This window comes from Orycteropus afer, unplaced genomic scaffold, assembly GCF_000298275.1.
Source record: "Orycteropus afer afer isolate SDZICR_OR568_19922 unplaced genomic scaffold, OryAfe1.0 scaffold00139, whole genome shotgun sequence".
Lineage (NCBI taxonomy): Eukaryota > Metazoa > Chordata > Mammalia > Tubulidentata > Orycteropodidae > Orycteropus > Orycteropus afer.
In genome coordinates, this window is record NW_006921726.1 from 2730417 (window position 1) to 2753380 (window position 22964).

Genomic DNA, 22964 nt, shown 5'->3' on the forward strand with positions numbered 1-22964 from the left:
AATAAAGAATAATTGTAAAAAAGACAAAAGTAATAATAATAGTTTTAAAACAGACAAAAACAAACAAACTGAAAAACAGGAAAAAAAAAATTGGGGCAGGGCACCCAGGCTCCATCCCAGCACGCAGATTGGGATGGAATTCCTGCTGGCCCAGAAGGTGGGTGGGAGTGAGGGATGACCGCACCTCTGTTCACCAAGAGGGTGTGGGGTATAAGATTAACAAGGGGAATATCACACCTTTCCAGTCGTCCGGGTCCGGAATATCCTTGGGGTTCCCTGTAAGTGGAGCCTGTTCTTAAGTCCCTGGAATCTGGGAGAATGCTGTTGCTTTAAATATCCAAAATGGTCAAACTGCTTGTAAACATTCAAAATGGCTGTGCCCTCCAGGAAGGCAAAAGTCCACAGCTCAGCCTGCCTTCCTCTTTGCTGCTTCCCCTTTTATTCACAAGCCACCAGAGCAGTCCTCCATGCAGTCCCTGGCTAGCAGGGCTGATTTTTAGGTTAATTCTTAGGTCCTATTACCACTCGGCAATATTCAAGCTGTCTGCCTTAAGGATCACTACCAGACCACAGCTCCATATGTCTCCTTCTTTGGTGTTTTCATGCAAATTCTTCTGCTAGTTGGAGTTTAGTCCACTTCTATATCCTTCCCTTCAAGACTGAGGGGTCCAGGATTATCTTCTGTATCTGTGTTAATTGGTTCCCCTTTTCTTTGTTGAAGAGGGTCTGTGCAGTCTTTCTGCATATTCCACCATCTTACCGGAACTCCTTGGCTGGGCAGCTGGTGGTAGTTATCCCCCATGATGACACTGGCAATCAGTTCCATGGTGGGATCTACCACACGCAGCTGAGTAGCTGCTTTAGGGATGTGGTCTGCTTCCCGTATATAAGCAGCAGCTTTGGGAATGGTCCCCAGCTTATGGCACACTTGAGCCCTGCATGTAGCCAAGTCATTGTTCAGCAGCCTGCCATGCTCTGCTGATTGCGGGACTTTTAATGGACTTGAATTAATGGCCTGCCATGAAGTTTGGTAATATTGGGACTGTGTCTTTTCACTTGTCGACCTTGGGTTTGTCAGCCTCAGCAGCCAGCAGCTGAGTGAAGAAAAGCCTCCAGCTTCAGTGGGCCAGGAGCAGGAGGCAGAGATGAAGCCCAAGGTTGAGGGGTTTTCACCCAGCCCCTAGAGCCTGGCACTTTGAATTTGGACTTAAAAACCTCCAAATTGTAAGAGAGTAAACTCCTGTTTGTTAAACCCATCCCATTTGTGGTATATTCTTCTCAGAACAGCATGAGGTAACCAGAACAGAAGCCTTCAGTGGGCCCTTGATTTTTTGTTCAGACCCATGCCTCTCAGCCTGAGGGAACCTATTAGGAACCTAAGTATATCATAATTGTGGAGAGTCAGTAGATTCTGCTTATTTCCTGGGATACCCCTCATTTTGGTTCCCCCATGCTTTATCCTGTTCCTACTTTCTGGTGGTGATCATGAGTAGGTCAGAGTACCCAAGGGGCCTCTCTGACTCACTGAGTAGGGCCACCTGAGGGCATGGGGATGATAAGGAGGAGAGAGAGCTAGAATACATTGCTTAATGTGGAACCAGCCCCAAACACTGGCTTCTTCTTAAAAAGCGTATAAGCAAAACTGGGTAGTTTTCTGAAATAGATTTGTTGGCTTTTACTTCTTTGCAGTTGTGGTAATTAAGGTTATATGTCAACTTGGCTGGGCCTGGTTTTGAGTGGCTGGGCAGTTGGATTTAGTTATTTCCTATGATGAGACTGGTAATCAAATCCATAGTGGAATCTACTATGAGTAGCTGCCCTAGGGATGTGGTCTGCTTCCAGTATTTATGAAGCCTTGAGAAAGGTCTCTGAGCTTTTTGGAAGATTTGGATCCTGCATTTGGCCAAGTCTTCTTCTCAGTGGCCTGGCATGTTTTCTGCCTATCTTGAGACTATTTTTGGACTTGACCTAGTGGCCTGCTGTGTTGCTTAACAATCTTGGGAATGTCCCATTCTACTTGTCAGCTTTGGGTTTGTCAGTCTCAGCAGCCAGCAGTTGCCTGAGTTAAGAGATGTCTCCAGCTTCAGCGGGGTAGACAGAGGCAGAGTTGAAGCACAAGGTTGAGGAGCCTTCACCCGGCCACTAAAGTTGGCACTTTGAACTCAGAATAAATCCCTGTTTGTTAAAGTCATCCAGTGGTAGTATGTCTATTATAGCAGCACTAGAGTACCAAAACAGCAATATTAAAATACAATTTGAAATTTATATTTAAATAGTTATGATTAAATAAAAAACCAAACCAGTTGCTGTCAAGTCAATTCTGATTCATCATAGCGAAGCCATTTTTGTCAGAGTAGAATTGTGTTCTATAGGGTTTTCAATGGCTGATTTTTTGGAAATAGATCACCAGGACTTTCTTCTGAAGCACCTCTGGATGGCCTTGAACCACTAACCTTTCAGTTAGCAGCCAAGCATGTTAACTGTTTGCATCACCCAGGGACTCCACAGTGAGTAATTGTCTCAGAATCCAGTTTTCATAATGACAAGGTAGCATCTCTAGTCAACAGTTGACTCAGGAATTGCTGAAGAGGCTTGATTACCTGCTCAGCCACATCCTGTATATGTAGTACATTCTGAGTGTAGGTGGTGTCTCTGTTGCTCACAGCTATCCAAGCCTAATACCTGTCCATTCTCAGGTCCAAGGCTTGGTGCTTGAGGGCCTCAGTTTAAAAGGCTGGGATTGAAGACTCTGCCTGCCATCTCCCACAGGGCAACAGTGCATGGGCTTAAAACTCATTGAATGACCCATTTACCTCTCCTGATTATCCTGCTGAGTGTGCCAGTGTCCAGAGGGACAGGGTCAGGCTGTGCCTGCTGAGCTGCTGTGTCTGGAGCCATCCAGGATCCCCCACTTCAGTGCCTACTGAGAAGCTGTACAGAATGATGGTTAAAAGAAAAGGTCAAAAACTTAGCTGTTGATCTTGGGCAAATTACTCAATCGTGCCTCAGTTTCCTTATCTAAGAATTGGGGCCATAAAATTGCCTCCTCTCTTAGGGTGCTATGAGATAAAGCACGTCAAATGCTTAACACAGTGCCTGCATTTAGTAAGCACTTACTAAATACTGGTTGTTCTTATGATTGTTATTTTATGTAATTAGGTAGCATAGTGCCTAAGGCACTTGACTGCTAACCAGAAGGCTGGTGGTTCAAACCCACCAACCACTCCTCAGAAGGAAGATGGAGCAATCTACTTCCGTAGTGATACTGCCTTGGAAACCCAAGGAGGGGTCACTATGAGTCAGGTCTGACTCGACAGCACATAACAATCAACCAACAGCCAGACAGCAAAGGCTCCTTATTCCCAGGTAGATGGAAGAGGGAAACAGGTAGAAAGTCAGAGGGTGTCCCAAGGTAATACCTAGTGGAGACCATGGTGGCATGTGTGCTGCTAAAGTGGTCCACATGGGGCCCAGGTAATATGCCTCAGTCTTAGGTTCCTTCAGACAGTACGGTGAACCCAGGTCTTAAGATGTGAGGGCTGATGTGGTGGCATTTGCTTCTGGACCTTTTGGATTACTGGGTCCTAGGTAAGGAGCTCTGGTGGTGTAGTGGTTAAGGCAGTTGACTGCTAACCAAAAGGTTGGTCATTCAAACCTACTAGCTACTCCACAGAAGAAAGATGAGGTGGTCTGCTTCTATAAATTTACAGCCTTGGAAATCCAATGGGGGCTGCTATGAGTTGGAATTGACTTGATGGCACTGAATTTCTGTTGATTTGAGGAAAGAAGGTCAAGTCTTGGAAAAAATGACCCAGGAAAGAATTTCAACTGTAAAACACTGTGTAAGGGGCTGCCCAAACTAATTCTTTTGCTGCCTTTGCATCTCAACACTATCACCTGTCTTTAGGTTCTTTTTGGCCTGGACTTGAGGAATTTGGAGAAAATCTCCCATCCACCTTCTTTCTTAATTTCATTACCATAGTTTAGTTTTTTCCAGCTCTGTCCAGCTGTCTGAACCTCAAGGAAGCCAGTAGGTGATGGAACAGTTGGCATAAAAAATAAGATGCAGAGAGGTTTTATGATTTTTCCCCAACCCTATTCCAGAAACAAAGTCCCTTGCTTCCTTTCTCTGCTCACTTCTTTCTTCATCATCAGATCAGAATCTGACTGGATACTAAGAATTCTTGCATGATTGCATTATGGAGCCCTAGTCTGAGGGAGGATCCCCAGCCAAGCACAATTCCTCCCCTGTAGTGTCTTCCTTCCTATTTCTCTTCAAACTTCAAGGCTTCATGTACCTTGGGCCTAGAGTTCCATCCCTTCTGAGTCCTCACCTTACCAAGGTTTTCATTCTTGATTGGGTCTGTGGTGGTTAAGTTTGTGTGTCAACTTGACTGGGCTTGGTTGAGTGGCTGGGCAGCTGGATGTAGTTATTCCCCATGGTGAGATTGGTAATTTACTCCATGGTGAATCTATTGGAGCAGCTGAGTAGCTGCTTTGGGTACATGGTCTGCTTCCTGTATATAAGAAACAGCTTTGGGAATGGTCTCTAGCTTATGGCATGCTTGAACCCTGCATGTAGCCGTGTCATTGTTCAGCAGCCTGCCATGCTCTGCCAACCTTGGGACCTTCAATGGACTTGAATTAATGGCCTTCCATGTGGTCTGGTAACAGCGGGACAGTGCCTTTTAGTTGTTGACCTTGAGCTTGTCACCCTCAGGAGCCAGCAGCTGCCTGAGTGGAGAAGGCTTCTGGCTTCAGTGGGCCAGGAGACAGAGGCAGAGCTGAAGCCAAGATCAAGGGGCTTTCACCCAACCCCTAGAGCCTGGCACTTTGAATTCGGACTTAAAAACCTCCAAATTGTAAGAGAGTAAACTCCTGTTTGTTCGAGCCATCTCATTTGTGGTATATTCCTGTCAGAGTGGCACTAGGTAACCAGAACTGGGTCTTATTCTCTCTCCCTGCTACCCCATCCTCCTTGCCAGGGGAGGGCACTGTACCTGCAGCCTTAGCCAGAGGATGTTTGTTGTTTTCTGCCCTTTGGAGCCCTGGGTGTTCAGCGCTTGCCCTTACTCTTGAGAGGAGATATATAGAACAGATTTTACCTGAATGGGCTGCTCAGAGAGCTCTAACATGGGATGGGGGTAAGTGAGGACAATAGGGGAGACTGGGGCAGGGAGAGACTGGGCTCTGGGCTGTAGGGTGAGGATAAAAGGTGTATGAGAGAAGAGCATTGTATCTAAGACCTTTATATTAAGTTTAACAAGATAATTAGTGTTTGTGGAATATGATGAAACTACTTATCAGTAGGAGCTCTGGTAGCATAGTGGCTAAAGCACTTGACTGCTAACCAGAAGGCTGGTGGTTCAAACCCACCAGCCACTCCTCAGAAGGAAGGTTGGGCAATCCTACTTCCGTAGTGATAACTGCCTCAGAAACCCAAGGAGGGGTCGCTATGAGTCGAGTCCGACTCGATGGCACATAACAACAACAACAACACTTATCAGAGAGAGCTGTCAGCACCAATACTTACACTCAAACTTGGATTGCCTCTGTAAATATAACCTTTCTTTATTGAACAAATTTATAAAAAGTTTTTACCATGTCAGAGTCCCGCATGTACAAGGATCATCATGCAAATCATTAATATCTGTCCTGTTGCTTTTGTTTTATATTTTATCTGAATGTGGCACCCCATGCTGCATGGGTGTGCTCATCTGCTAGTGCCTGAGGGCTCGGTCATCTGCACAAATCCTGGATAATTTGTGGAGACTTTGTGTCTAGTAGAGACACTGTAAACTGAGATCTGCTTTCAGCTCTGATTAGCCGAGTGGTCAGTTTAAGTAGATAGAATGAAATGCTAAAAAAGAAAATGTATGGTATACACAATGTCAAATTATTAATTTACTGTGAGAAATATAACTATCAACTGAACTGAATACATATATTTTCCTGGTAGGAAAATCAATATTGGGAACCTGAATAATAGCACCAGCCTGTCAGAGCTGGAGGGATCTCAGAGATCATATAATCTGCTCTGTCATTAATGAAGAGACTAAGTTAGTGACTGGTAAATAAGTCCTTACACCCTGAAGCTCAGTTGCCATTGAGCCAGCTCCAATTCATGGTGACCCATGTGTGTCAGAGTAGAACTAGGCTCCATTGGGTTTTCAATGGCTGATTTTTTAGAAGCATATAACCAAGACTTTCTTGTGAGGCACCCATAGGTGGACTCAAACCTCTAGCCTTTTGGTTAGTAACCAACTGCATCAGCTGCTTGACCACCCAAGAACTCCTACACCCTGGAGAATAAATCCTTTTCCAAGGAACCTAGAATTCATATGAAAATAAGAGCTTCCTTTTACAGTAGAAAAATTCTGTCTAATTTATGTGTTTCTCAAAGTTTATGTTTTAAAGTTCTGATAAAGTTGGACAGCTCACTAACAGGTTCTTGGCTGCCTCTGCCCCACCAGGTGTCAGTCTCAGAAGTGAAGGTGGTGGCTGAAGAGCAGTTTGGGGAACTCCTGGCTGCTGTGAGGAAGGCCCAGGCTGATGTGATGCTCTTCCTGGAGGAGAAGGAGCAAGCTGCTCTGAGTCAGACCAATGGCATCAAGGCCCACCTGGAGCATAGGAGTGCAGAAATGGAGAAGAGCAAACAGGAACTGGAGAGGGTGGCTGCCATCAGCAACACTGTCCTGTTCTTGGAGGTAGGTAGGCTAGAGAGCAGAGGAGGCGTCCATGTGAATGTCTCCAGGGAACATCCACACTTAACTCAGCCTGTATTAGAAATTTGGTTATAGAGTCAATGAAGACCCTGTCCCTGTCCTCAAAGACAGACTGGTGGAGACAATAGATCTATAAGCAACAATGAACCTGTTTGTGATAAGCAGGGTGCATGGGGAGCTATAGGAACACAGAGATGCAGGTCCTGAGTCAGCAGAATTAAGGAGCAGGGGAGGGGGCTTGGATCATATCTTGGAAGATGAGTAAGATTCAAGCAGAAGGATGTTCCAAGTAGAGGAACAGCATTGCAAAGGCAGAGAGGTTTAGGAAAGGATAGCTGATTTGGGATACTAAGGGACTTTAGCAAGGATGGAGCACAGGATGCTGTGACAAGGCTGCAGTACCAGTAAGGCATCAGCACGTTATGACCAGAATAGCTTGTTCTTTATCATGAAGTCTTTAGGCCAGGGGTGATGTGATCATAGTGCGTTATGTTTGATAAGCAGTACTATGGAGGGCTGGCTGATGAGGATGAGGCCAGAGATCTACTCCCTTTCACAGAGAGAGCAGTTGTATATTGGGGTGATTAAGGAAGGCTACTGGAGCAGATGGGACTTTTTCCATTATAATGTACTTTATATAGTAAGTAATATCCCATTAGAACCAGTCCTGGAGAACATGGAGCCTTGCAAAGAAAAGTCACTATTCTGGGTGTGAGTCCCATCACCCTGGACCTGTCACTGAATGTTATTAACTGCCAGTGAATTGATTTCCATTCATAAAGACCCCATGCACAACAGAATAAAACTCAGCCCAGTCCTACAATATCCCCATGATTGATTATGGATCAAACAATTGTGATCCATAGGGTTTTCACTGGTTGATTAGATCATCAGATCTTTCTTCCTAGTCTGTCTTAGTCTGGAAGCTCTGCTAAAACCTTTTCAGCATCATAGCAACAGCTAAGCCTCCCCTGATAGACGAGGCTGTCACAGAAGTGGTGACTGCCCATGAGGTGCATTGGCCAGGAATCAAACCTAAGTCTGCTGTACGGAATGTGAAAATTCTACCAAAAAACCATCACTGCTTTCTATCACTAAATAGTTGTATGGTTTTTAGAGAATCACTTAACCTCTTTGAGTCTCAAATCCTTCATTTATCAAAGAGTAGGTTGAAGCAAGTAATTCCAAGACTCCACCTTCAGTATGTACAAATATAAATAGTTTTTCTTGATTCCATTTTTACACAAAGTTCCTTCTAGCTACAACAAACATAAATCTTTACTGTGAAAAACACAGAAAATACAGAAAAATATGAAGGGAAAAAGTCACCCATATGCCTTCACTCAGAGATAAGCATAGTTAACACTTTAATGAGGGAGAAAAACTGAGAAGTAGCATCTGTCATGTTTCCTTTTCTGCAGGAATATTGCAAGTTTAAGAACATGGAGGACAGTGCCTTCCCGAGTGTTTACATTAGACTGAAGGATAAGCTCTCTGGCATCCGCAAGGTCATCACAGACTCCACGGTACACTTAATCCAGCTGCTGCAGAACTATAAGGAGAAGCTTCAGGAGTTTGCCAAGGAAGGTGAGAAACATTCTGGACCATTTGCTGTGGTATATTTGTCTCTAGGAGTGGTTGATGGGGAAGAAGAGAGAGGGCAAGGCAAGGCAGGGAGAAGTCAGGGTAAATGTGTCATTTTTCAAAGCTGTCCTTCAGCCAGTCCATGTTCCTAATGGATACTGATCTTGATGATTTTATTTTACAACTGAGTCCCAGAGAAAGTGAGTTAGGCACATCATGCAATTGACTAGCATTTGTAAGACTAGCTTGTCAGGTGGCTGATACCTGTACTTCTAAGTGAAATCCAAAGAGTTTGGGATCTGTTTTTCAGTTTATTTTGCTTTATTAACAAGAGAAATGTGGTCCATTGAGCATGGTTCTCTGAGAAGTTACTAGGCTCTGGCCCCTTCCTCCCCCTGGGAGCCCTGAGAAGGGTATCTGGAAAGTGCTGCTCTTTAGGTTCTTCTGACCGCTTGGATAGGTGTGCATTCACAATTCTCTGATTTTCTAGAAGAGTATGACATCAGAACTCAAGTGTCTACCATCATTCAGCACAAATATCAGACCTCAAAACCTGAGCCCAGCAGCAGAGAAGAGTTCCTCCAGTGTAAGTTATGTGAACAGTTTTTCCAACCATTGTCCGTGTAATGTTTTGCTGAACTACCATTTTTCATATAGGTTTCAGGTTCTTGCACCCTCGTGTCTATCACTAAATGATAGACTTTTAAAATGTAATTCTTTTATTTTTTAAAATTTCGTTTTGAAATAATTCTAGACTTAAAAAAAATTAGCAAAAATTGGACAAAGAATTTCCTTCTGTCCTGCTTCTCCAAACTTTAACAATGAGCTCTGGTGGCATAGTGCCTAAGGCATTTGACTGCTAACCAGAAGGCTGACGGTTCAAACCCACCAGAGACTCCTCTGAAGGAAGAATTGGGCAATCTACTTCGGTAGCAATACCACCTTGGAAACCCAAGGAGGGGTTGCTATGAGTCAGATCCAACTCAATGGCAGTGAGTTTGGTTTTTGGTTTTATAGCCATAGTATAGCATTAACACATGCTATTAATTAACATGTTAATAATTGATAATTTTTTCCCCCAGATTTCACCAATTGTTCACATATTTTCCACTATTGTCCTTATTTTTCTGGCCCAGACTACAATTTGGATCACAGATATCTTCATGTCTTCTTAGTCTCCTCTAGTCTGGGACAGTCCCTCTGTCTGTCTTTGCCTTTCCTGACCTTGATATTTTTGAAGAGTCTATTTATTAAATGATACACTTTTGAGTCTGGCTTGGCCGTAATCCATTTGTCCTGTCCTTATGTGATATTGGCCTGGTCTGTTAGCATTACTGTTGTTGTTGTTATGTGCTGTCAAGTCAGACCCAACTCATAGCGACCCATTCTTGGGTTTCCGAGGCAGTATCACTACAGAAGTAGATTGCCCTATCTTCCTTCCAAGGAGCAGCTGGGGGGTTTGAACCACCACCCTTCTGATTAGCAGTCAAGTGCCTTAGGCACTATGCTACCAGAGATCCCTTAGCATTACTGAAAACACTATTGCTAATGGTTGCTGTAAGCTGTTGTTGTGTCAGCCTCCAATTCATGGTGATTCCATACATAATGAGATTGGACAGTTGTGATCCATGGAGATTTCATTGGCTGATTTTAATTAGTACTTTATTACAGTTTAGAAGTCCACGAGGCTTCATCTCCTAGAAAAGGAATGATTGCATAATGCATGCTCATGTTTATGACATTTGGCTAATTCATTTTTATGGAATATGCTGCTTCTGCTTGATTTCTGGTAAGGACCATTGGACCCCTTTCCTCCCTGATCAATATGTGGGACCTAGGGTTCTGGCTGTTCTTGACCCAGTTTCTATTTCTCCCCCAGAATCTTTTGGCTTCCACATAGTTTCCTTAATCTTTCCTGCTTCATGACAGAAGCACATTTATATTTTATAAACAGACATGATACAGGAAACCAAATACTCCTTATTCTTAGCATTAAAATGAAAAACATATGCTTTCACAATCTCAATTATTTTATATTAAAATGTGTTTTTTCACATATAATATCAATTTTTCTGAATATTATAATAAACTTTTTTACAGACTCACCTTATTTCCATGATCAAAGTTTTGTTGCTCAAATTGCCAATTTGGTCAGTTGGAAGTCACTTTGAAGCTGGCTTCTTTCTTCTTTTAGCACTGCTCTTGACAGTCTTCATTCAGGAAGCATTTACCATTGCTTCCTGGCACTAAAAAATGTTCCAGACCCATCTTGATTTTTTTCTTGCCCCAACAAGATGAATGGCTGCAAACAATGATTTCAAACATAGCAACCATTGTGAGGATGGCACAGGACTGGGCAGTGTATCTTTTTGTACATGGGATCTCTATGAGTAGGGGCTGACTTAACAGCACCTAACAACAGCAACAACCCTCCAACGAGTCTTGAAACCCCACAGAGGAGAAAGATATTATTGTCCAAATTCTGGATAAGGGTTGACATGAGTTGGTGGTAAGGTAAAAGTGACACTGCTAATGGGATACTTTAGTAACCCAGAGCTGTAGAATATATGTCTTTTAAACTCATGAGCTCATACTCATTTTTCCTTTTTTAATTTCTTTCCTTCTTTTCTTCCAAGATATATTTTTATTGACCTAAAAATTTCTATTACATAAACATAAAGAAGTTAGAAAAGCTCTGGGTTAAACTAAAATAATTTTAGTTACAAGATTTGTCTATAGCCTTTAATATGCTAATCTATTTGTACATTGAGCAATCAAATATAAAATATTAAATATCCACTTTTCTCTGTTTAGTTCTGACACCAGCTGCTCAAACAGAGCTTCTTCTTCTTTTTTTTTTTTTTTTTATTGTGATTTGGGTGAAGATTTACAGAGCAAATTCACTTTCCATACAGCAGTTTATATATACTTTGTCTCATACAGCAGTTTACATATACTTTGTCTCATGACATTGACCACAGTTTACCACAATGCAACAGCTCCCCTCCCACTTCCTCCCCATAGTCACCTCTTCCCTGTGTCCATCCCATCATGGACTCCTGCCCCCTGAGCTGTCTCCCTTTGCATAAGCAGCCCTTCTTTCTCCCATGATTGTTCTCTCCAAGGGGAGTATCTACTTGAGGTAAATGTTCAACCCATATACCTGTCTTTTGTTCGGCTGGAAACCACAGGTGTGGGTTCAATTCCAGACCTGAAGGGCAGTTAGGGGCCATAGTCTTAGTGGTTCCACCAGGCTCTATCAGACCAGCAAACCTGGTCCCCCCCCCACACTTTTTTTCCTCCAAATGATTTTGAGTTTTATTCCACATTGCCAAACAGAGCTTCTTTCTTTGACCATAGCTATCTAGAATTAGGTCAGATCTCACAAGTTAAAAAAACACTGTCCTTCAGACTGTTAAATAGACAGATGGCAGTTGCAAGTTTGTGAGTCCACATGACACCCTCACTTCTGACCTGATGGCTACAAATTTAGAGTTTTCCACTACCTTCAGAATACTAGCCACGAGCTGGCCTGCACTTCTGACCTACTGGGTCCCACTACTCCTTTAGGTTCAATTATTCACTGGAACAACTCACAAAATTCATAGAAAGAGCTATACTTATGATTACAGCTTTATTATAGCACTAAAGCATATAAATGAAGCAATTCATAAGGCAAGATCTGGGAGGATTCCAAATGTAGAAATTCCATGTCCCAAGGTATACACTAGCTTCCCATATGCATTGATGTCTTTCACCACCCAGGAAACCCATGGAGCGTCCATGTCCAGAACTTTTATTGGCTTCATTACATAGTCATAACTGATTGCATTAACCTTTCTCCCTCCTATGAAACCAGCTGATATCAGGCCCAGAAGTTAGTGGTAGTGTGGACTACAAGTAGATTAAAAGAAAAAAAAAAAGGCACCTCAATTACTTAGGAAATTCCAAGGTTTTAGAGTCAAGTCAAGTCAATTTCGACTCATAGTGACCCCTCCTTGGGTTTCTGAGGCAGTATCTCTACAAAAGTAGATTGTCCGATCTTCCTTCTGAGTGTCTGGTGGGTTTGAACTACCAGCCTTCTGGTTAACAGTCAAATGCCTTACACACTACACCACCAGAGCTCCTCAGAGTTATTGCTCAGAAACCAGGAGGTAAAGTTCAAATTAATTGTGGAAAAGTAATTCTTTATCCCATAATATGGCAAATTAATTTATTTGAACATCTTTGTGCTGTAACCCCAGGAAAGAATCCTACACAAAATGTGGAGTTTATCAATTAGGAGGAAGATCAGCATTAAACAAATATACAAGTAAATTATTACAAATTGTGATGAATACCATGAAGTTTAAAAAACCAAAGTACACTGAGAGAAAATAATGGAAGGATATGATTCAGATCAGGGAGTCATAGAGGGTCTCCTTGAGAACGTGAACTCTCCAATGCAACCTGAGAGGATAAACAGGAATCACCCAGACAAAGAGTAGGGCAAAGACTATGTCATGGAGGGAATAGTCTGTGGCTGAAGCCCCAAAGTGGCAATTGTGTTGGGTAGGTCTGCAGTCAGTGTGGCTGGAGTGTGGAGCCCAAGTGTGACAGGACAGGAGATGAAATTGGAGGCACAGGCAAGGGCCAGGCACACAGGGCATTGCAGACCAGGGTGAGAGGATCCCAGTTTTATCCTTAGAATGAGGGTTTTAAGTTGGAATGACATGATTCACCTCAGCCTACACCTTTGAACAAGCATTGTGAGTCTGTCATAGGTAATGTATTGAAAGGGTGATAGGTAGATAGATAGATGATAGACAGATAGATAAAGCAAGACCAGTAAAGAACCTATTGCTCTAGCCCAGGTGAGATTTGATGGGGACTTAGGCTGGAGTTGAAGCTATGTGGCTGGAGAGGAATAGGTAGAATCTATAGGACTTTCTGCTGCTTCTTTGTGTGCGGAGAGGTGGAGAATGAGGATGAGGGCAAAAGAGTTGTCACAAATAACTTTCATATTTTGACTTGAGCAACTGGGTGTATGGAAGAGCTAGTCTCTGGGATCAGGGAACACAGAAGAGAAGTATGAGAATGTTCAAGAGTTCATTATGCTAAATATTAGTCAAATATTAAAGAAAAAAAAGAATGACTGAATCAGTGTGAGTGTATGTATGCCTATTTCCCCAAACCCTTCCCAACATTGGCCTTCAGTACAAATTTTTTGGATGAATGAATTAGTGAATTAATGAATATTATTTCTTAATCCAGTTCAGCAAACAATGCAGTTAATGCCAAGCAGTTTGAGCTTCAGAAAGGAAGCAAGTGGAGTGACCTTTGTTCTGGTTTTCACATACCTGTTTTAGACAAGGAATAGCCATCTTGGTAAACAGAGAATAGGGAATTGATGTTTTCTTAAACTTTGGAGGCCAGCTGGGCTTCTAGTGTTCTCTCTGACTCAATTGTCAGTTCCTGAACCACTCTCTCTGCCTTCTCTATCTCTTCAGATGCCTATAATATGACATTTGATCCAGACACGGCACACAGATATCTCCGGCTCCAGGAGGACAACCGCAAGGTCACCAATACTACGCCCTGGGAACATCCCTACCCTGACCACCCTAACAGGTTCATGCATTGGCGGCAGGTACTGTCCCAACAGAGTCTGTACCTGCACAGGTACTATTTTGAAGTAGAGATCTCTGGAGCAGGAACCTACATTGGCTTGACCTACAAAGGCATAGACAGGAAAGGGGAGGAGCGCAACAGCTGCATTTCTGGAAACAACTTTTCCTGGAGCCTTCACTGGAATGGGAAAGAATTCCGGGCCTGGCACAGTGACACAGAGATCCTGCTTAAAGCCAGCCCTTTCCGGAGGCTGGGGATATTCATTGACTTCCCAGGAAGGACCCTCTCCTTTTATGGCATAGAGCCTGGTGCCATGACTCTAGTTCACAAGTTTGACTGCAATTTTTCTGAGCCAGTCTACCCTGCCTTCTGGCTTTCCAAGAAGGAAAACTCCATCCGGATTATGGATCTAGGAGAAGAACCTGAGAAGGTGGCACCATCCTCAGTGGAGCCTACTCCCTAGACTCCAGGATCCACATACCATACCTCTGCTTGCCACAAATATATGGTAGAAGCTTTCATTTGAAAGGGGACTTAGGGATGTTAATAACTGGGTGTTAATAAATTGGCCAGCAGTGATAACTGGCTTTTGAGACCATAGGGGTCCATGAACCAAAAGAAGTTCATGGCTTCTGCCATCAGCTGAGTTCTGTCTCAGCTGTTCCATCTTGCTCTATGCAGTGCTACTCTCTATAACTTTATAGTTAGCCTTAAGCATAGCTTCCAGGAAGGCCTAAGTTCCCCTCATCATCTTCCAATGATATTCTCTTGTCTGCTCAGGCAAACATCACAGCATTGGTAATGAGGGATCTTCAGCTGACTACAAAGTTTTCAGAGTAATCACAATAAATTGCTATCTCTGTTGGGCATTTCCTATGTGTTAGACATTGAGTGCTTCCTGTGCTTCAGCTCATTTAAACCTCACAGCAATCTTATGGTGTAGATGAACTATCATCACATTTTGCAGAAGGAGACACTGTGGTCCAGGGTGGGTAGCTAACTAAGGTCACATGATGAACTGGTGGCAGAACTAGAAATCAGGTTTGAACTTCTAACCACTAAGCCACACTAATATCCTCATTAGGTCATAGATGATGTGTATAAGGTAATAAGCCACATAATAAAGTATATATCATAAGCAGAGAGTTGTAAACTCTTATCTGACAGTTTGCAAATCCACATGGTTGCACCATGTTTGACTGACCTATCTAGTTGGGCAGTGGTAGAGAGCTCACCACTGCATCAAACCAAAAACCAAAACTGTTGCCATGATGTTGAATCTGATTCATGGAGACTCCATATGTTAACAGAGCAGAACTGCTCCATAGTTTTCTTGGCTGTAATTTTTATGGAAGTAGATTACTAAGTCTTTCTTCCATGGTGTTGCTGGGTGAGTTAAACCATGATCAGGTTAGTAGCTGATTGCAAACTGTAGGAACCTTTTCAATACTGCACATATCAGCTCATTCCCTTTTTAGACAATCCTTGTTTCAGCAAGGATTATAAGAAATTGCTTATCTAAATCCAATCTTAGCCCCTATGAGCTCTGGGGAGGGGTCTCAGTTTGCTCGCTTGAAGTCACATAGACTACAAGGATTTATCTAATTTCTCTTTCACAGGACAGTTCTTCAAGTGCTGGAGAGCAGCTCTCATGTTCTCTTTGGAAGTATTCTTATTTTCATACTAAATTTTCCACTTTCCTTTATGCTTTCTAGACTTTGCATCCTCTAATTGTTCCATTGGGAGCTCTGGTAGCATAGTGGCTAAGTCACTTGACTGCTAACCAGACGGCTGGCGGTTCAAACCCACCAGCCAGTCCTCGGAAGGAAGGTTGGGCAATCCTACTTCTGTAGTGATACTGCCTCGGAAACCCAAGGAGGGGTCACTGTGAGTTGGGGCCGACTTGACGGCACATAACAACAACAACAACAACAACAATTGTTCCATTATCTTTCCATAGATAAATAGCTAACATTCCTCAAGGGTTTAGTCAAAATAGAAACCAAATTACAAACTACATTTAACCTGAAGTTCCTAGTAGGGCTTCATTAGAAATACAACTTTCAGGCCTTTTCCTACACCCTGCATCAATCCTGTCTTTCCCTCTTCTACCAGTCTGATAATCCTGTGGCAAGAGTATATTTCTTTAGCATAATTTGACTTCCTTCCAGATTCACCATTCTATATTTGTATCTGATGACTTACACAGAGTAGGATTTAAATGTATTTTTACCTTAATTTCATCACATCATTGCTTCTTGCTGAGAGAGTTTTGATTCATGATTCTGCATCCAACTTATTAGCTCTCCTTACAGACAGAGTGTCATGTGCAGAATTGGAATAATTTTTTTGTAAGTCTTGTTGATAAAATTATTGAGTAGGGTAGGGCCAAATACAGAGTCTAAGCCCTTTGGGTTTAGTTGTTCAGTAAGTTCTGCATTGGTAAAGCCAGTTGCCATCAAGTTGCTTCTGACTCATAGTGACTCTGTGTTTTAGAGTAGAACTGCACTCCACAGGGTTTTTAGGCTGTGAATGTTTGGAAGTAGATCACCAGGTCTTTCTTCCAATGTACCTGTTATGGATTGAATTGTGTCCCCCCAAAATATTTGTTGTAATTCCTAACCTCTACAACTGTGGCTATCATCTCATTTGGAAATGGTTGATTTTTTAGGTTAATGAGGCAGGATTAGCGTAGGATGTGTCTTGAGTCAGTCTCTTTTGAGATATAAAAGATTAAACAAGTAAATGAGCTAGCAGAGATGGGGAAGAGAGATGCCAAGCCACGTGAAGATGCCCTGGAGCAGAACCTCAGAGAGACAAGGACCTTCTCCCAGAGCCAGCAGAAAGAGAAAGCCTTCCCTAGAGCTGGCACCCTAAACTCAGACTTCTAGCTTTCAAAATTGTGAGAAATTAAATGTTTGTTTGTTAAAGCCACTCACTTGTGGTTTTCTGTTATAGCAGTAGTAGATAACTAACACACTGCCTCTAGGTGAATTCTAGCCATCACCCTTTCAGTTAGTAGCTGAGTGCTTAACTATTTGTGCCATCAGGGAACTCCTTTGCATTGGTCTAATTGTAAAATAATATCCCTTTATCCACAGGACATGATGAAAGACTTCTTCAATATGTGTTGTAAATCAAGTATACTCTGTCTATATGTCCTTGATGTACCTGTCTAATGATGCCCTCAAAAGAGAACATGAGGTCAGCTTGGCCTGCCTTGTATTTATTGAATCCATGTAGGTTGTTGGTGCTGGACAATTTCTGTTCTAAATGTTTATGAGATATTTGATAAACCATTTAGAATTCTCCCTTGGGTTAATGTCAAGTTTGCTAGTTTGTTGTTTCTAGAATCTACCTTACTTTTTTTTTTTTTTGAAAATCAAGATAATTCTTCCTGTCCTCTGTCCTTTGCCATTCTCCCTAATTTCTCAAAGATCACTGCCTGACTTGCAGTCACATTGGTAAACTGTGTTAATGTCCTGAGCGGTAATTTGTTAGGCCAGAATTCCTGAACTCATATTAAATGGATTTGTTAGGTGTCTCCTCACCTATCTTTAACTTTGTTTCACTGTTCGCTCTTTATGTCCATTAGTTTTCTGTTTCAGTACTTCTGTTCTAGATGTAAAGGCCAGAAGCAAAATAAAAGTTGGGTATATTTGCTTTCTTTATGTCATTGCTTCAAGCAATAGGCCTACATTTTTCTTTTTCTTAGTATGAAAATTGAACACACCCTAAACAAACCAAATAAATGAACAAATAAGGAAAATAACAAGGAGAACAAAGGTCCATTTTATATTCCCTGCCACTTCCCCCAAGCTGTTTAAATGTGTGCCGGTCTTCCTTATTTACTCACCTTCATCTCCTTATTTTGAAAATTAAAAAAAAAAAAAAAAAAATCTGAACTTGTCAAGAGCTCCCTCTGGTGCCAAATTGTTTTGTTCTATTTCTAGACTCTCTGGTGCCAAATTGTTTTGTTCTATTTCTAGACTGTTTGTGATTGCAGAATCAGAATGTACTTTTAGCCACTACATAATTGATTCTTGTCTCAACTTTTCGAAATCCAAGTACATATGGCATTCTCTTCCAGGGATTTGATTAAATTCCCTCATTCTCTTAAGATTCATGATGAACTGGTAAGATAGAAATGTATAAGGGCTGTCTTACTTATCTAGTGCTGCTATAATAGAAATATCACAGGTGGATAGCTTTAATAAACATAAATTTATTCTCTCACAGTTGACTCACTCACGCATTGCCATTGAGTTGGATCCGACTCACAGTGACCCCTCCTTGAGTTTCTGAGGCGGTATCACTATGGAAGTAGATTGCCCAATCTTCCTTCTGAGAAGTGGCTGGTGGGTTTGAACCATCAGCCATCTGGTTAGTGGTCAAATGCCTTAGGCACTATACCACCAGAGCTGCCCTTTCACAGTTTAGGAGGCTAGAATTCCAAATTCAGGGCACCAGCTCTAGGGGAAGGCTTTCACTCTCTCTTTGGCTCTGAGGGAAGGTCCTTGTTTCCTTTCAACATCTGTAGGCTTGGGGCCCTTGGAGAACTCCATATATCTTGGCACCAATCTTTCCCTGGGTCTAGGAAGCTGTCAGAGCAGTGACCCTGTGTTCAAAGGACATGTTTCGGTCCCAGCTCTTCTTTTCTTGCTGGTAGACAGATCCTTCTTTTCTTATTTGCTTCTTTCTCCTTTTCTTTTCTTTCTTTATTTTTTAAAATCATTTGCAAGATAAAAGGTGATGCAGGCCACACCCCAGGGAAATTCTCCTTACACCCAACCAGGGCTTTGACCTAAGTAAGGATGTTACATCTCACCCTAATCCATGTACAACTAATTGGCTGGTTATATCAGAGCAAATCATGGGGAATAATTACATCATTACATAACTGCCAAATTACAACATTGCATGATGGCCAAACCACTGAGAATCAGGCCTAGCAAAGTTTGCACACATTTTTGGGGGACATAATTCAATCCATTACACTAGCTCAATCATAGTGGTCTTATGAGCTCTCTTGTATGTTTTGGAAAACAATCCTCAAATTTAAGTGATTCAACATACGGTATAATGTATAAGGGACTATGCTCAGATATAGTGACTCAGAAGAATTTGGCTTAAATTGAAGTGAAAAACATTCACATGTGAAGAGCTAAATAAGAATCTACTTTTCAAAACAATAGTAGATGAGGCAGTGTATGAGATGGATTACTTACTTCCTTGTCCTGGTGCACTGCTTCTAATGTAACTCTTTCTCTGGTTACCCTCAGTGACTAAATCATGTCTGGGGTCACTGACAGAGCAATCCCTAGTTGCTTCCCTTCTCTACAGCCTCATATTCCAGAGCCTCTACTCCAGCCTCATTTGCCTCTACAGAAGACTGAAGGAAAGGTGGTATGTACACTTCTTGCCTCTCCTCAGCTTACTCAGATTTCAATGACAGTTCCACTCCACTTCACAGTGAGGATTAGACATCTTGGTGGGGAGAAGGAGCAAAAACCCTTGAAAGGAGGTTCATTGCGCCTTATGTACATGGTCCACACACAGGGCACATACTATGTACGGCTCAGGTAAATGGCTCAGGACATTCAGGTTTGCTGGGACACACTTGGTTTTTATCTCTATTTCTGGTATGCTCTATAGTCTTGAGAAAAATCCCACCACCTCCCAGGAGGAGGAGGCTAGGTACTGGAACAGAAGAGGAGGAAAAGGATCATCTAACTGGGACTGAAAATCAGCATAGCAGTGACTAGTCATTAGAGGCTAAAATCCTTTTCCTCAAATGAATAACGTATTGACCCTGGTGATTACATGAAGGGAAAACAAACCACATGTGTGTGTGTGTTTTAATGTCTCATACAGAAAAAAATAATAATTTTCAAAATTCCTACTGAGCTCCAGTGTACCAATGTTCATTGCATCACTATGCACAATAGCCAAAAGGTAGAAAAAACTTAAACGCCAACCAACAGATGAATGATTGAATAAAATATGGTACATAAATACAATGGAATACTATTCAGCCAGTAGGAGAAATGAAGTCTCGATACATGTTACAATATAGATGGAGCTTGAAGACATTATGCTGAATGAAGTAAGTCAATCAGAAAAGGACAAAGTGCCTTAGGTACTATGCTATCAGAGCTCCCATAGTTTACCTTTTCAAAAACATTCATTCATCTGATCCTACAACAACCTGTGAGCCAAGTGGAATTATGATCTCCATTCCACTGAAAGGGAAAAGGCCAAGAGAAGCAGTTATCTAGGGATACATGGCTAACTTCCTACTTAGAAAGCCGTGTGCTTTCCCACCGCCCCTCTCTGGCTGACCCAGGGCAGGCGACTGGTGGGGAGGCAGGGAGGCTGAAGTGGAGACCAAGAGAGTCCTCAGGACCTCTAGTGGAGGGTCAGGTAAGACAACAGAGCTGAGTGGGCATGATTCATCCTCTTCAGCCCAGTCTTTAGCCACATGTTCTGGGGTTCTCCATACCATGTAGGAGGGTGGGAAAAGGAAGTAGAGATTTAAGGTGGTGTGGGCAGGGGTTTTAACCAGGGTTATGATTAAAGCATAGGAGAAGACAGAAAGAAGTTCAGGGGACCAGCATGAATGGTTCAGGCTACTTACAGTCTGGATACTTGAGAAATCTCCATTCATACTCATCTGCTCCACCCTTCCTCTGAGATAAGTTTGCCTCCACTGGACTTGTGTTGCTTAGTCAGAAAAACTTGTCTGCATGCTTGCCTGCTTTTTCAGGTACCACTTGTGTCACTTCCCCTCATTGGTCTATCCCATCTGGCATTCTCACCCTCTGACCGCTGTCCTGCTCACCATTCAGGACACATTCTAAAACCAAAAACCAAAGTAGCTGTGGTCAAGTCAACTTCAACTCATGGTGACTCCACGTGTGTCATAGTAGACCTGTGGTCCACAGAGTTTTCAATGGCTGATTTTTTGGAAGCAGATTATTCTTTATTTGGAGATGCCTCTGGATGGATTTGAAACTCAAACTTCTTATTAGCAGCCCAGTGCATTAACCTTTGTACCACCAAGACACTCTAAACTCTAATACCAGATTTCTAATGGTTCCACCTTCCCAGCCTGTGTCTTGCACAAGACTCAGCGCTCCACAAGCCCACAGTTCCAATGAGGAGGCTGCTGGGTTGGCAGGAGACAGAGCTCCTGCTCTCAATGCCTTGTCTTGGAGCACCTCTCACCAATCTGTTCCAGAAGGCTGCCCCTTGCCAACTTCTCCAAGCAGCTGTGGAGAAGAGGAGGGACTAAGTGTGGCAAAGCCATACTATGGCTCCCTGCTGTTTGAGGAGGATCACTTAGGGGAGGAAGGGGAGTTGAAAACAAACTCTTACCAACATTTGTAGTCCAGTCTATTTACTGCTCTGAAAGGCTCAGGTCACATGCTAAGTGTGTCTATGGGAGGGCCATAGTGGTGTGTGGGGACAGAGATAAGACACTTTCCAATGTTAATGAGGGAGCTCTGGTGATGTAGTGCCTAAGACATGTGACTGCTCACCAGAAGGCTGGCGGTTTAAACCCATCAGCCACTCCTTGGAATGAAGGTAGGGCAATCTACTCTGTAGTGATACTGCCTCAGAAACCCAAGGAGGGGTCACTATGAGTTGGATCCCACATCATGGCAGCACATTTTTTTTTTTTTTAATGTTAATGAATATAATCTGTACTCTATATCTCTCCGACTCAACGGCACATAATAACAACAACAACACTGTGCAGGGCAGAAGGGCTCAGAAAGTTTGAGGAGCTTGTCCAATGTCTCCCCCCCTAAAAAAAAAAAAAAAATCAAACTCACTTCCATGGAGTGGATTCTGAGTCACAGCAACCTACGTTGGTTTTCTGAGGGTATAAATCTTTACAGAAGTAGATCGCCCCATCTTTCTTCTGTGGAGCAGCTGGTGGGTTTAGAACTGCTGACCTTCTGGTTAGCAGCCAAAGAAGCAAGACATGGGATTAGAGCTAGTCTCTCTGACTCTCAAATCTGTGTCCCCACTCTGAGTGACACAATCTGCCTTTGAGTGTGAAATAAAGGATGAATTAGGTGGGCAAAATTGTGTCTTTGACCTATGTCAGCCTCACAGATTAATACCCTAATTAATCTGAATTTTTGAAAACAAGCTATTTCAGCCTATAGTACTTGTCTAGGGTAAAGTGTTCCCCCTTATATAGGCAAATGCTCCTCCCTGCCACCCTCCTTTGTCTGGCCTTCCTAAGAGATTAGATGTTGTTTCTATCTCAGCATTTCTCCAAATATCTGTTCAGATAGAAGTTGTGTTGTTAGAATTGATCTCAGATTTGATTGCTTAAATCAGATTCTCATGCCCCTTATCCTGGTGCATAACTACCTCTCCCAATCAACTCTGATCAATCCATTGCTTTTCTGTAACTTGGCCTGGTCTCAAGACAGGGCACTAGATATGCAAACAATATGACAAAGCATTTGGTTTTATCTAGGGTAATAACAATTGTAACAATAACAGCTACAACTGGTCTCATAAATTCTATGTAGTCTTTCAACAACCCTCACTCACTGCCATCTAGTCATTTCTGATTCATAGTGACCCCCATTGGGTTTCTGAGGCTGTAAATCTTTACAGAAGTAGATCACCCGGTCTTCCTTCCATGGAGCAGCTGGTGGGTTTGAACCTCTGACCTTCCCATTAGCAGTCAAGTGCCTTATTCCCTACACCACCAGAACTCTGTTGTTGTTAGGTGCCGTCGAGTCGTTTTCGACTCATAGCGACCCTATGCACAGCAGAACGAAACACTGCCCGATCCTGTGCCAGAACTCTAGAAGGGGCATAATCATTATTACCCACCTTCATCTCTTTCTCCTCATCAGTAAGATGGGAACTTAGACTAAGAGAGACCAAGTAGCTTGCTCAAAGATCCAATGGTTCCTAAGTTCAGAATCAGTATTTGAAGACTTTAGTCTTGTCTGAGGTAGGATTGTTTCAGTATGTCTTCAAAGCTCTTTTTCAGGCTGACCAGCATTCATATAG

At 42.5% G+C, this 22964-nt stretch overlaps 1 protein-coding gene across 1 annotated transcript in view; it reads left to right on the top strand.

The window, feature by feature from the left end:
• TRIM16 (tripartite motif containing 16) overlaps positions 1 to 14382 on the top strand; it is a 33813-nt gene extending 19431 nt beyond the window's left edge. Inside the window, exons 3-6 of the mRNA XM_007945600.1 lie at positions 6474 to 6707; positions 8147 to 8312; positions 8800 to 8895; positions 13799 to 14382. Of these exons, the coding sequence (XP_007943791.1) occupies positions 6474 to 6707; positions 8147 to 8312; positions 8800 to 8895; positions 13799 to 14382 (1080 nt within the window). The remainder of the gene's footprint in view (positions 1 to 6473; positions 6708 to 8146; positions 8313 to 8799; positions 8896 to 13798) is intronic.
• Positions 14383 to 22964: the final 8582 nt, after the last annotated feature.